This window comes from Mesoplodon densirostris, chromosome 1 (genome assembly GCF_025265405.1).
Source record: "Mesoplodon densirostris isolate mMesDen1 chromosome 1, mMesDen1 primary haplotype, whole genome shotgun sequence".
Taxonomy (NCBI): Eukaryota; Metazoa; Chordata; class Mammalia; order Artiodactyla; family Ziphiidae; genus Mesoplodon; species Mesoplodon densirostris.
Window position 1 is genome coordinate 132,864,107 of NC_082661.1, and position 15,464 is coordinate 132,879,570.

At 37.6% G+C, this 15,464-nt stretch overlaps 1 protein-coding gene across 2 annotated transcripts in view; it reads left to right on the plus strand.

The window, feature by feature from the left end:
* Positions 1-15,464, plus strand: part of CENPC (centromere protein C) — an 84,656-nt gene that overhangs the window by 38,290 nt on the left and 30,902 nt on the right. For both annotated transcript variants that reach the window (XM_060108983.1, XM_060108984.1), the window contains exons 9-10: positions 7,846-8,037; positions 13,847-14,108. In XM_060108983.1, coding sequence (XP_059964966.1) covers positions 7,846-8,037; positions 13,847-14,108 — 454 coding nt within the window. The remainder of the gene's footprint in view (positions 1-7,845; positions 8,038-13,846; positions 14,109-15,464) is intronic.

Consider the following 15,464-nt stretch of genomic DNA (forward strand, 5'->3'; position numbering starts at 1 on the left):
TCCTATTCCTGTACATGTAAATATGCAAAATTTTCTACAGTAGTCACCTCTTTTCTGGTTGTTTCCCTGCTTATGACATATGTCTCCTCAGTTCTAAGTCACCTCTCTTCACATTACCAGCTGTTTCATATATCAGCTTTATTTTCTATATATGTTCTTTTTTTATTAGTTTTCTAAATTTGTTGTCATTCAGTTTTTAACCTTTCCTGATCTGGAACTGGATTCTGAAATGATGTTCTTAATTGTTTTTTTTTTTGGTGTTTGTTTGTTTGTTTGTTTTTGCGGTACGCAGGCCTCTCACTGTTCTGGCCTCTACCGTTGCGGAGCACAGGCTCCGGACACACAGGCTCAGCAGCCATGGCTCACGGGCCTAGCTGCTTCGTGGCATGTGGGATCTTCCCGGACCGGGGCACGAACCCATGTCCCCTGCATCGGCAGGCGGACTCTCAACCACTGCGCCACCAGGGAAGCCCCAATTGGTTTGTTTTTTACTTTGTATGATTTTTTTTTTTTCCTATATCACTGTCTGAATAAATCTTTGATGGTAGCATTTTCCCCCTCACATTCTTTTGCTTTAAATCATTATTCACATTAGTGTTTGAGTCAATTCATGGACATGGACAATAATCTCTGTCATCATAAGCACCTCTCATTTGTTAGAGCAGTTCCTGAGGATATTTTTGAGAAGTGTAAGGGAAGAACAAGAAGGGAAGAAATAGAAGAAAATAAGTTGGAGAAGAGAGATGAGATTGGAGAGGGGCTGGAAAATGATGCTCATCAGTGAGGATTCTTGCTGTTGTACAAATAATTCTTGAAACTACTAATCACTGTCAACCATGTTGAAAGTTCCCATTCTTGCTTTAGTGTTTTGGAAATTGACCCTTTATTGTTTTCTATATCTACTCCCTAAAAGGTCTTATTTACTGACAAGGTTTACTTTGTGGTAACTCTTCTAATGTCTTCTATTATCATCACTTCAAAAGTATTGGTTGATACTATTAAGCATAATATTGGTAAAATAGATTATTTTCTTTTTTTAATTAAAATTTTTGTGCCTGGTTCAGTATAATTAAGGTGAATATACCTTATAAGCATGAATCAGTTCTCTTTTATCAGCATTTTATCCCAAATTTAAAGTATTGCCAAATCCTGTAACTTATTCTTAAAGTAGAATCAGAGAGTGATACTGCTGTGAGGGTTCATGACAGAATTTGGCTCATTTTATCCTTTATCCCTCTACTCCCCAATCAAATTTAACTGGGGAAATGACTAAAGCACCTAGAACAGTGCTTTTCATATTTGCATGTGCATTTGAATTCACTGAGGGTCTTGTTAAAATACTGATTAATAAACTGATTTAGTAGGTCTGGGGTGGGACCCAAGATTCTGTATTTCTAAACAGTCTATTCCAGGTGATGCTGGTATAGCTGGTTTGTGAACCACATTTTGAGTATCAAAATTTAGATAGTATCTAAAATAGCTCATGCTGGGTAGCAGTTTTGCCAGTATCACTGCTTAGTGAAATATAGGCTTCAACCTGAATTCATTATTTTGATGCCTATTTATTGAGAGCCTGGGTACCAAACATAATGTTATATGTTATAGGTAATAAAGATGACTAAGATGTAGTTTTCATTCTAGCCTAATTAAGCACCAGCTAACTTCTGATACTGTATTATTCTGGTTCTCCATGTTCTTTGTTAGATTTCCTTCTGTGTCTTTTTATTGATTACTTTTTCTCATTTCATCTATAAATTTTGATGACAGTCTCTATATTTCCCAAGTTTAATAGTTTTCCTTCTGTTCTTCCTTTACATTCATACTTTGAGAACATTTTTTCTTTACATTAGATATCAACTCTGTCTGAATTAGTTCCCCAAATTTACCTTCTTAGTGATAGCTCTAGTCTTGTATGTCCAGATTTCAACCCCTATTATGCTGTCCTTTCTTCTTTTTATTCTGTATAATTTAATACTTAATTATGTGGTTATATATAATGCCTGCTCTGTTGGCCTTATATACTATTTTCTGTTTGTTTTTTTCTTCCAGTTTTATTGAGACATCATTGATATACAACACTATGTAAGTTTAAAGTATGCAGCATAATGATTTCACTTACATAAATCATGAAATGATTACCACAATAAGGTTAGTGAACATCTGTCATTTCATACAGATACAGAATTAAGGAAGTAGAAAAACATTATTTTCCTTGTGATGAGAACTCTTTGGATTTACTCTCTTAACAACTGTCATACATAATGTACAGCAGTATTAATTATATTTATCATGTTGTACATTACATTCCTAGTAATTATTTCTGTTATAATTGGAAGTTTGTACCTTTTGATTGCCTTCATACAATTCTCCTTCTACCCTCGCAACTCTGATAACCACAGATCTGATCTATTTTTCTATGAGATTATTTGTTTTTGAAGTATAATTGACTACAACACTGTGTTAGTTCTTGTCACACAACATAGTGATTCAGAATTTCTATACATTTCAAGCTGATTGCCATGACACATCTAGTTAAGATCTGTCACCATATAAAGATGTTACATAGTTATTGATTATATTCTAACACCGTATGTTTCATGCCCATGACTCATTTGTTTGCAGCTGGAACTTTGTAGCTCTTAATTTCCCTCCCCTATTTCTTTTCTTCCATATCCCCTCCACATGTTTGTGTTTTTATACTTGTTTTCTAGTCTCATAGCACTGTGGTCAGAAATGTTGCTTAATATGATTGCAGTCTTCTTATGTTTACTGAGACTTGTTTTGTGGCCTACCGTGTGATCCATCCTGCAGAATGTTCCATGGGCCCGCAAAATTTGGATGGAATGTTCTCTATATATCTTTTAATTCCATCTGATTTAATGTCATTTAAGGCCAGTGTTTTCTTGTTGGTTTTCTGTCTGGATGATCTGTCCATTGATGTAAGTGGGGTTTACAGTTCCCTACTATTATTTTTACCATCAGTTTCTCCCTTTATATCTGTTAGTATTTGCTTTATATATTTAAGTGCTCCAATGTTGGATGCATATACATTTACAATTGTTATATCTTCTCCTTGGATTGATCCCTTAATCATTATATAATGTCCTTCTTTGTTTCTTGTTAGAGTTTTTGTTTTAAAGTCTGTTTTGTCTGAAATAAGTATTGCTACCCCAGCTTCCTTTTGATTTGCATGGAATACCTTTTTCCATTCCCTCACTTTCAGTCTGTGTGTGTCTTTAGATCTGAAGTGAGTCTCTTGTAGGTAGCATCCATATGGGTCTTATTTTTCAGTCACTCTTATTTCTTTGATTGGAGCATTTAGTCTGTTTACATTTAAAGTAATTATTAATAGGTATTTATTGCCATTTTGTTAATAGTTTTGTAGTTATTTTTCGTTCCTTCTTTTGCTCTCTTCCCTTGTGATTTGATGTCTACCTTTAGTGTTATGTTTGGATTCTTTTTTCCTTTTCGTGTGTATGTCTGTTATGGCTTTTTGGCTTGTAGTTAACATGGAGTTTATATATAGCAATCTATATGTATTACATGATTATTTTAAGTTGCTGATTTCTTAAGTTTGAACGCATTTTAACAACCCTGCATTTTACCCCCTATTTACCATGCTTAAAATTTTTTGACATCATATATACATCATGTTTTATTTATCCCTTAACTGCTAACAGATATAGACGACTTACTACTTTTGTCCTTTAACCTTTCTACTAAGTTTATAAGTGGTTGATCTACTACTTTTCCTGTATATTTGCCTTTACCAATGAGATTTTTCCTTTCATGATTTTTATATTCCTAGTTGTGGCCTTTTCTACTTAAAGTCCCTTTAACACTTTTTATAAACCTGGTTTCATGGTGCTGAACTCTTTTAGATTTTGCTTGTCGATAAAACTTTTGATCTCTTTCAAATCTGAATGATAGCCTTGCCGGATAGTCTTGTTTGTAGGTTTTTTTCCCTTTTGTCACTTTAAATATATTGTGCTACTCCCTTCTGGCCTGCAGAATTTCTGCTGAAAAGTCAGCCAGTAGCCTTATGGAAGTGCCCTTGTATGTAACTAGTTGCTTTTCCCTTGCTGCTCTTTTTTTTTTTTTGCGGTACGCGGGCCTCTCACTGTTGTGGCTTCTCCCATTGCGGAGCACAGGCTCGGGATGCGCGGGCTCAGCGGCCATGGCTCACGGGCGCAGCCGCTTCGTGGTATGTGGGATCTTCCCGGACCGGGGCACGAACCCAGTGTCCCCTGCATCGGCAGGCGGACTCTCAACCACTGCGCCACCACGGAAGCCCTCCCTTGCTGCTCTTAATATTCTCTTTTTAATCTTTTTTTTTTTTGCCATTTTAACTTATTTTTTTAAAAAAAATTATTGAGGTATAGTTGATTTACAGTGTTGTGTTAATTGCTGTACAGCAAAGTGACTCAGTTATGCATATCTACATTCTTTTCATATTCTTTTCTATTATGGTTTATCACAGGATATTGAATATGGTTCCCTATGCTATACAGTAGGACCTTGTTTATCCATCCTATGTGTAATAGTTTGCATCTGCTAATCCCAAGCCCCCAGTCCTCCCCTCCCCCACTCCCCCTCCCTCTTGGCAGCCACAAGTCTGTTCTCTATGTCTGTGAGTCTATTTCTGTTTCACAGATACGTTCATTTGTGTTGTATTTTAGATTCACATAGAAGTGATATCATATGGTATTTGTCTTTCTCTTTCTGACTTCACTTAGTATGATAATCTCTAGGTCCATCCATGTTGCTGTAGATGGCATTATTTCATTCTTTTTTATGACTAATATTCTATTCTGTATATATATAACATCTTCTTTATCCATTCACCTTTCAGTGAACATTTAGGTTGTTTCCATGCCTTGGCTATTGTAAATAGTGCTGCTATGAACATAGGGGTTCAGGTATCTTTTCTAATTAAACTATAATTGTTTGGGTATATGCCCAGGAGTGGGATTGCTGGGTCATATGCCATTTTAATTTCATTGTGTGTTACTGTGGTCCTCTTTGGGTTGATCTTGTTTGGGACTCTCTGTGCTTCCTGAACCTGACCGTTTGTTTCTTTTATCTCATTAGGGAACTTTTCAGTTATTATGTCTTCAAATATGTTCTCCGACCCTTTTCTCTCTCTTTTTCTGGGACCTTTATAATGTGAGTGGTAGTACACTTGATGTTGTTGTTCCACATATCTCTTAAACTGTCCTCATTTCTTTTTATTTTTTCTTTTTCTCTTCAGCTTGAATGATTTCCACTACTCTGTCTTCCAGTTCACTGATCCATACCTCTGTAGCATCTAATCTGCTGTTGATTCCTTCCAGTGTATTTTTAGTTTCAGTTATTGTATTTCTTCAGCTCTGTTTGGTTCTTCTTTATAATTTCTAAGTCTTTTTGTTAGAAACTTCTAATTTCTCACTGTGTTCATCATTCTCCCTAGTTCTTTGAGCATCTTTATTAAGATCATTATCTTGAACTTTTAATTGGGTAAATGGGTTAACTTCATTTCATTTAGTTCTTCTAGGGCTTTATCTTGTTCCTTTGTTTGGAACATAATCCTCTGTCACCTCATTTTGCCTAATTCTCTTTTTATTTCTATGTGTTTAGTAGGTTGGTTACAGTTCCAATCTTGGGGAAGTGGCCTTCCTTATGAGGTGTCCAGTGGGTGCCCAGCAGTGACCTGCCCTCTGGTCATCAAAGCTGTATGCTCTAGGGGTGCCCTGTGTGGGCTGAGTTGGCCCTTCAGTTGTGGCAGGTTGATTACTGTGGATGCACTGGTAGACAGGCTTGCCCCCATCTGGTTGGTTTTCTGTCCCTGCATAATGTGGAGGCTGCTGGCTGCTGGTGGGCGGAGCCAGGTCCTGGGGTGGCTGGGTGTGGTGCTGGCGGTCTTGGAGCTAGTGTTGGCCTGCTGGTGTGTGGGGCTGTGGCCTGGGGAGGTGGTTCCTGGGGTTGATGTTGTCTGCTGGTGGGCAGAACCTGTTCCTGACATGGGTGGCTGTGAGGCCCACGGTGTCCTGGAGCTGGTGTACATTCACTGGTGAGCAGAGCTGGGTCCTTGGATTTTTGGCTGTAGAGCCCTGGTATTCCTGGAGCTGGTGTCAGCCTGATGGTGGGTAGCGCTGAATTCTGGTGGTTGGCTGTGGGGTCCCAGGGGCCCAAGGGATAGTGCTGGCTCACTGGTGAGTAAGGCTGGGTCACCACTAGGCTAGCTTCTTGGCCTCGGGCGTCCCAGGACTGACGCCAACCAGCGGGTGGGAGCATCTGGGTTCTGGCACTAATAAGCTAGAGAGAGGATTCCAGAATTGTGCTTGCCGACAGCAGTGTCCTTGTGATAGAACAAGCTCCCCAAAATGACTGCAACCAGTGTCCTTGTCCCCAGGGTGAGCTCCAGTTGCCTCCTGCCTCTTTGGGAGGGTCTCCAAGATCAGCGGGTGGTTCTGACACAGGCTTCTTTCAAATTACTGCTTCTACCCTGGGCCTTGGAGTATTTGAGATTTTGCCATTTTAATTACAGTGCCTTTGCCTGTTAAGAGTGGAGTATGTATTTCCTGTAGCCCTCAGGTTCTTGTGAAAGTAAGCCTCACTGGCCTTCAAAGCCAAACATTTGGAGGGGCTTGTCTTTCTGGTACAGGAACCCTAGTCAGGGGAGCCCAGTGTGGGGCTCAGACCTGTGGCTGCCTGGAAAGAACCATGCAATTGTAATTATCCTCCTGTTTGTAGGTTGCCCACCGTGGGTCTTGACTCTGCCTTATCTCTACCTGTCTTATTGTGGTTCCTTCTTTATATCTTTTGTTGTGGAAGGTCTTTTCTGCTAGCCTTCACAGTGTTCTCATCAATAGTTACTCTGTAAATAGTTGTAATTTTAGTGTGCCTGTGGGAGGAGGTGAGCTCAGGGTCTTTCTACTCCACCATCTTGGCCACTGCCCCTGGTCTTATATACTTTTATGCAGTTCACTTGCTCTATGAGTTTCCTGCTTGCTATGATTTTAACTCCTTCTTTGGATCTCAGAGAAATCTTTGTGTCAGAAACTTAAAAATGCTGGTTTCTTGATTTACTCATTGGTCAAGAAAATTTTTCATTACGTCTACTAACATCTAATGTTTTAAATCTTCTGAAATTTTCCATTTTTAAACTCATTTTGGTGGTTGTACATCTTTTAGATGCAATATTTATATTAAAATAGCTTCTATTTCTCTGATTTCCCCTTCTTCCTGCTTGTCAGTCTCAAAAACAAAACTAGAATTTATCTGTCCCTTTTCTTAGATCTTTTCTTATCTACCTGCTTTTGTAGTAAAATGAAGTTACTGTTGATGCCAAACCTTTTCATTAGCTTTTTGTTGCTTGCCATATTCATTGTTTTAAAAATTCTTTTTCCTCTTTAAATTCTGTTTAAAGAAACAATCTTTTTTCCTTCATATAGGAAAGATCTCTTTATTGAAAACTTCCTTAAAATATTCTCTTCCATAAATTAGATTGACAAAAATCATGAATTATTTTAAAAAAGAAAAGCAGTAGTTAACCTTTTTTTACATGGGACTTTAGTAGTGGAAGGAGTCATATATTTCATTTTTCCTTTTCAGAGTATACTTTTTTTTTTGATTCAGGAGTATATGTTAGTTATCAAGCAATGTGAAAAGTTTGCATTTAACTGACAGAAAGTTGTAGATTTTATTGAGAACATGTGACTTTTAAAAAATAGAGATGAAAAGAAGCCCACAGAATAAATTTAAGAAGTTCCTATAATTGAGAGTTTTTTTTTTTATAATCTGCTCTGGTTTTCTGAATATTCTTTGGTGCAGTAGATTTTGAATTGTTTTTATTCTTTATTTTAGGAAGCAAGAAAGGTAGCACCAATGTTCCTCATGTAGAGAATCAGAAAAAAGATAAGGAATGCAAAAAGAAGGGTTTTTCAGATGGGTCCAAGAAGAACAAAATTGTACCTGAAGAATTGACTTCAACTGTCACAAGAAGTCAAAGAATTTCCAGACATCCATCTAATTGGTGGGTGGTAAAATCAGAGCAGAGTAAGTATTTTTATTTAAGTTATGTTCATTCTATAAGAGCCTCTATGTTTGATTTATACTCCCATTCTCTTGAGAAGAATCTCATGAGGAAAAATTTAAATTGGATCATCAATAGAAATATTAAATCAATTAATTATAAGGATATTTATGAGGCTTTATCGTATACAGTATTCTAAATATAGGGATACAGCTGTGGAAGAATAAAACCAAAAATGAAAAATTGCTGCTCTTACAGGACTTACATTCTACTGGAGGAAGATCAACAATATAGATACATAATTCATTCAGTGATGGGTAATTGAGAAAAACAAGGCACATAAAGATTAGAGTTGGGAAGTAAATGGCAGAGCTGGGAGTAGATAGGAGAATGGAGCAGAATATTGTTTTTGTAAAAGGTAGCAGTAAGAGTTGATTAGGATCTTTCAGAGCACATATATGAATAAAGTGAAGGAGGGAGCCATGTAAATGATTTGGTGTGGAGCATTCCAGACCAAGGGAACAGTATTAGTATAATAAAAGTACTGATGGGCCTTGCTGGAAAAGCTTGAGGAATGTCAAAAAGTCAGTATGGCTGAAGAAGAGAGTAAGCCAGGGCAGATGAAGTCAGAGAAGCAGGCTGTGATAATGAGTTTAGACAAAGTGTATTGGGAAGCTACTGGACAATTTTAAGCAATAAAGTGACCTGATTGACTTATCTTTTAAAAGGATTATTTTTTACTACAATGTAGGGAGGGAACTAGGACTGGGCAAAAATGGAAGCATGGAGAGTAGTTAGGAGGTGGTTGGAGGGAAAAGAATGGAAATGGTTGGATTCAGGATATTTTTGAAGGTAAGTCACGGAAAGTACTGATGAATTGGAGTGAGAGCTGGCTTCAAGGATGATTCAGATTTTTCTGCCTGGACAAGCAGAAGAATGGATCTACTGTTTGCTGAGGTGGGGAATGGTTTACTGAGATGAGGAAAGATATGAGAGAAGCAGATTTGGGAAGGATATCAAGATTTTAGGTTGAATATGTTAATTAGATATTGAAGTAGATATATTGAGGAGATAGCTTGATAAAATGAATCTAAAGTTGGGGGGAAGATCTGGGAGGACATATAATTAGGGAGTTATCAATATAGAGGTGATCGTTAAAACTTCAGGACTACTTGAAATCATCTAGTAATAGACTATACTTGGAGAAGAAAGAAAGCTAATAATTGAGTCCTGGGAGACTCCAATGTTAGGAGTAGGGAAGAGAAAGGAAGATCCATCAAAAGTACTGAAAAGGAGCAGTTAGTGAGATTAAAGGAAAATGAGGAGAACTTAGGGTTATGGAAGTGAAGTAATGAAAGCATTTTAAGTATTGGGTGATGAACTATTTTAAATAGTGCTCATGGCCTGAATTAGATGAGAGCTAAGAATTGACAATATGGTTTTGGCAACATGGAGGTTGTTGGTCACCTTGATAAAAATTGTTTTCTGTAGAATGATGAGACCAAAAGCCTGATTGGAGGTGGGGTTCAAGGGAGTGTAGGAAGTGAGGTAGGAAAGACAGTAAGATAAAGGGACATAGCAGATGTGGGGTCAAGGGAAGGTGTCTCTCTCTTTTAATATGCAAGATACTACATCAGCTTATCTGCTCATTAAAACGACCTTGTAGAAAGGTAGAGGATAAATATAGGATCACAGTCCTTGTGTAGGCAAGGAGTAGGGTGTGGTCCAGTCCATAGTAAAAGGGTTAGCTCTAGATAGGAGCAAGGACAGTATATCATATAAAAGAGGAAAGGCAGGGTATATGGCGACACTTAGAAATAGGTTGGTAGAGTTGATGGTGCAAAGGTAAATGTTGGGCAGTGGAGACATTGAATAATATCCTCCGAACTGAGAAGGAATTTTGAGACTGAAAAACCAGGTAACTCCATAAAGTACAATTATGAAGTTTATTTTGGTTGTAAAGGAAGGATCAGGTGGTCGATGATCCAGAGGCATTTGCAGCTGCACTCCGCACAGCCAAAAGGGGTACAGGGGGTTTTAAAGGGGCCAGAGCTAAAAATAGATTCTGACTACTAGTGAGAAGCACATCTGCACAGATAGGAACCAGGGCTTTTCCTCCCCTCCGAGGGTCTCATTTAACCATCTGAGTCAGTAAAGGCATTCTTCCAGTTTTCATATCAGATTAAGGCAAGGATAAAAGTTGATAGGGAACATATCTGGCTTGGGCACATTCCTTTTGAGGAGGCTAAAGCTCAGTCACACTGAGGGGAAGGGGGTGGGACTGTGGGACTAAGAAGGAACTGACAAAATGGAGTCAGTGTAGTTCAGCCACACAGTGAAGATGTACTCTTCAGAACATTTTTGTTTTCTCAGTGGAATAGTAAGCAGGGTCATCAGGTAAAAGTGAAGTGGGAAAGGTGATAATGGATGTCTGAAGTTACCTTGTAGTGATAGGATACAAAGCAAAATCCGCAGAGAAAAGTTACACAAAGTCTGAAGGAAATTGTGTGCAAGCTTCCAAGAGTCTTCTACCAGTGCGTTCATACAGGAGGCACTTAGTTCCTCTAGCTAGTTTTGACAAGTTCGTAAAATGTTGTTTATCAAGGAAGCTCATTAGAGATTTAGTGCCCAAGATTTTTATTGGCGATGGTCACCTAGGCACCCTCTGCCTAGCGTGTCCTAAAATTCCAGGCTCCCTGAAGGAAAAGCAAGTATTTGTCATAAACCATATTTTTTGCACAAGCAGTTTAGGCACACTAAACCACATTTACCAGTTATGAAATGATGGGAACCCTCCTGAAATTCAAGTGCCTATACGCTACCCAAGGGCTAAGGGCTAACTTTGCAAGCAGGCCTTTTAAAGGATAGCATTCTTAAGCCTGCTATGCCAGCTCTTTTCTGTATAATATGAAACATTTATTGTTTTGGTAGAATTTTTTAAAGGAGATGATCATGGGAAGATTGGTATATGGTAAGGTAACATTTACATATGTAGATACTGTCGACTGGGGCATTTAAGTCAGTAAGTGAGAGACTAGTGCATATGTGGCACTGTATCTGTGAGGTCTTGTTGCTACGAATTATTGAATTGTAATCCAGTAAGAAATGTTTATTCTGTTGCAGCTTTTCTTGGATTTTTGAGTTAGATCTGAGTTCAAATTATGATTCCTCCTCTTTGAGGAGATTACTTTTTTCAGTTTCTCACTCTGTAAAATGTGATTACCAATACTTCCACCTCATTAAGTTGTTATAAGTATTAAATGGCATATACTTAGTATTAAAATGTTAACTAATACTGTTACTCTTATGGAGAACTCATCTTTTTGCCCCACGTTGCTGGAAACTACTATAGTCAGTGAACATGTAAATATATGGATTAATAAAAATCTTACAGAGCTTGGATAAGCTGCTGGAACTCCAAAATTTACCAAAAAAGACCTGAAACATATCAGTCCTGAGACATGTTGGGTTGCTGATCAAGTAGGGAGTCACAAAAGTGGAGGAATGCTTACAGATCACCAAACTCCTTCATCTGATGGAAGAAGAAACTAAGTCTGAAGCATAGAAAAGCAACATAAATTCCCCCTAAGGTTATAGACCTTTGTGCTAGAATTGGAAAATAATGGAACCCAGATTTCTTGACTCTTGATCTACTGCCTGTAGTGTACATGTGACCCTCCTGCTTTTTCATATATGTCGAGAAACATTTATTGAGTTTCCACTGTGAGGCAGGAATGGTGTTAGTCTGGGCCAGGTCTAGATGAGGCGAATGAGCAACCTAGATTGGGAAATTTAAGGAGACACTTGGTCTTAGGGTTGTGTGAGTGACTTGGAGTAAACACCTTTTTAAATTTTCTACCCTAGTTAGAATTTTTATTTTTTCCTTATGAGAACTTTAAAGATATACTCTCTGATAATCATTTTGCAATATATACATATATTAGTTATTGTATTCTGTACCTTAAACTTGTACAGTGTTAATATGTCAATTTTTTCCCAGTAAAACTGGGAAAAAATTTTTTTCTACCCTAGGCTACTCTTGCTTCACCATAATCCTGCCCTTGCTATTAGGCATGAGGAATATAAAGATAGGTGAAATATCAATCTTGATCTTAAGGATTGCCAGTCTGCTGGAAGAGAGTGATAAGTAAACAATCAGATGTATGATAAACATTGTCAAAGGACTGAGAGAAAGCTACCTAATTTAGCCTTGGGAATTAGAGAAGGCTTCCTGAAGATTGGATTAGGAGTCAGCTAAGTGATTGGGTGTGGTGAGGAAAAAGGATGGAATGTTTCAAGCAAAAGTAGCACGTGTAGAGATCTGGAGCTGAGAGTTGTTTCATTAGAATTATCTGGAGGAGTTGTTACAACACAAATTATAGGACCCTACTCTGAAAGTTTTGAGTTAGTAGGTCTGAGGTAAGGCCTGAGAATTTGCATTTCAAACAAATTCCCAAGTGATGCTGATCTGCTGGTCTAGGGACTCTTTAAGATCAGTGCTTTGGAGAAATGCAAATAGTTCAGTACTGCTGCCTTTTTTTTTTTTTTTGCAGTACGTGGGCCTCTCACTGTTGTGGCCTCTCCCGTTGCGGAGCACAGGCTCCGGATGCGCAGGCCCAACGGCCATGGCCCACGGGCCCAGCCGCTCAGCGGCATGTGGGATCCTCCCGGACCGGGGCACAAACCCGTGTCCCTGCATCGGCAGGCGGACTCAACCACTGTGCCACCAGGGAAGCCCCTACTGCCTTTTTTTTTTGATTTGTCTGTTTGGAGGAGAGTGCTGAGAGTTACGATTAATGAAATAAGCACTCTAGATGTAGTAATAAATTAGAATTGAAAATATTTAGACTTGATGCTTAAGCTATAGGTAATCACGAAAAGATTTTAACCAGGATTGTAATGATTCAGTTTGTGTTTTCCAAGGATGATTCTTGAAGCAGTGTGAAGGATGGATTGAAGAATGGCAAGGCTAGAGAAAGGAGATCAGTTAAGAGGCTGTTTTAATGATCCAGATAAGAATGATAAAAGTCCCTGCTAATGACAGGTAGCAGAGCTTAAAAGAAGAGGATTTGAGAGACATTAAAAAAGAAGTATAATGACAGGATTTAGGGATTGCTTGTGGATAGGGACAGGAGTCTTGGATGACTCAGATTTCTGATTTAGGCATCTGGGTAGTTAGTTATACTTTTCATTAAGATAGGAAATAAAACCAGAGTGGCAGATTTGGGAGAGAGTGGTAGCTGAATATTATAGATATCAGCATGTAGATAGTAATTAAAGTTATGGGTTGATAGGTCTCTCAGAGAAGGTACATAGAGTGAGAAGATGAAGCTGGGACCTTGGGGAAATACCAGGATCTTAAGGATGACTAGAAGAGTAGTGGGCAGAGCCAGAGAGGATGGTTTTGAAAACTCGTGATAAATTTAAAAGGTTTGGTACATGTATCTATAAATTGAAGAGCTGCGTAGTTTATGAATTTAACTTGAAAACAAATATAGCCTATGAGGGACTTCCCTGGCAGTCCAGTGGTTGAGACTTTGCCTTCCAGTGTAGGGGGTGCGGGTTCGATCCCTGGTCGGGAAGCTAAGATCCCACATGCCTCGGGGCCAAAAAAACCAAAACATAAAACAGAAGCAATATTGTAACAAATTCAATAAAGACTTTAAAAATGGTCCACATCAAAAAAAAATCTTAAAAAAAAAAGAAAACAAATATAGCCTATGAGATTGGGGTGTGTATATGTTTACATGTAAAATATAAATCATGTTGGTATTTTAGTGAGCCAAATAATCAAACATTATACTAACTTTAGGTTATCATTTAATCCTTTAGGTCCTTTTTCTAGCAATTCTTCAGTAAGAAGTGAATTGTCATTGTATCATAACAGTAAACAAAAACCTGCTGAAAAAACAAACCAATCATCTAAGAATACTGGGAAAAAAACTATTCCATTTAAAAGGCAGAAGAGAACTAATGAAGGCAGCTCAAGAACACAGAAGGTTTTAAATGCTAAAGGTTCTGGTTGTTCCCAGAATGAGTCATTGGAAAGTGGTGAGGCAGACCCAGCTGAGAAGAAAAACCTTAATCCTTCTAGGTAATAATGTCTCTTATGTGTACAATGCAGTTATTTTTGTTTGGCATTTAATAATGTGCCTATGTTATTTAATCATTTATATAGAGGCAATGTTAGCATAAAGGAGTCTGCAGTCTGACAGACCTGCTAGTAAATCCACAGTCTGCCGTTAGCTGGGTGACACCTCAGGCAAAATAGTATTCTGAATGTTTCCTCATATTAAAATGGGGGATAATGTATAGCACATGGGGTGTGAGTGATAAATTTAATAAGGTAAGCATTATTGTCACCTAACAATCCCTTTTTAAAAATTGTGATTAAAAACGTATAACATAAAATTTATCATCTTAATCACTTTTAAGTGTATCATTTGAGTTGCTTTCTTTTAAATGAGGTTAATGTAATTACAATAATCAGGAATACATCTTAATTCTTTTCCCCATAAGATGATAATAGTTAACATATTTTAGTGCTTACTATGTATCAAGTATTCACTAGATGCTTTCAATAAATTCTCATCAGTCCTGACAACCTACTGAGGTAAGTATTGTTCTTATGCATTTTTGCTTTTTGATAGAGCATTCACTCATTCATTCATTAAAAAAATACTTAATACATATTATGTGTGACAAACTGCAGGTGGTGGGGATGTATTGAAATAAATGATAGAGTGCTCTAAAATACATTAGTGTATGTCATTATAGTGCATACTATCTGAACAGTTCATTGAGTAGTGAATTTCCCCCCACTGATTTGTAATGCCCTCTCTGTCTTATATCAGACTTCCATATTTATATTATCTTGTTCCTTAATATCATTTGATTTTCATTAAGAATCTTAAGAGGTCGATAGGACAGGTGTTAGCTCTATTTTTACATATGAGGAAGGTACACTTAGGTTAAATAAATAGTGTGTCATTGGATATGTAGGTCTTTTATTAGTCCAACTGATTTTACTTGAATGTATTAATAATAATAAATCACTGTTTTATTAAACAAAGCAGATAAGCCTTAGCTATGGGTTGAGAGAAATACTAAGGTATAAAAATTGAGTTTTTATGTTAAGTTTCTGAATTTGAGCTAGTACCCCTAAAACAAATCTTATCTTATGCACAGTGAGAAGGAGTTAGTCTAATGAGAAATATCCAGAGTTGATAGTTGCTACAGTATTTGCTTAAGAAAGTCTGTTGCGTATCTGGATTCATAGAAAGGAAGATCTTTGAGACATTTGTTTAGTTAACCTGTATAGTCATTAAGCTACTTACTATAAATAAAAGATCAAATATGTAATTATTTTGGTATTCTACTTGCCATAAGGTGGGAAGATAAATCTTTGTGGTTACTCAGTGGCTCTCATGGAAACCTCAAAGCTAATTTA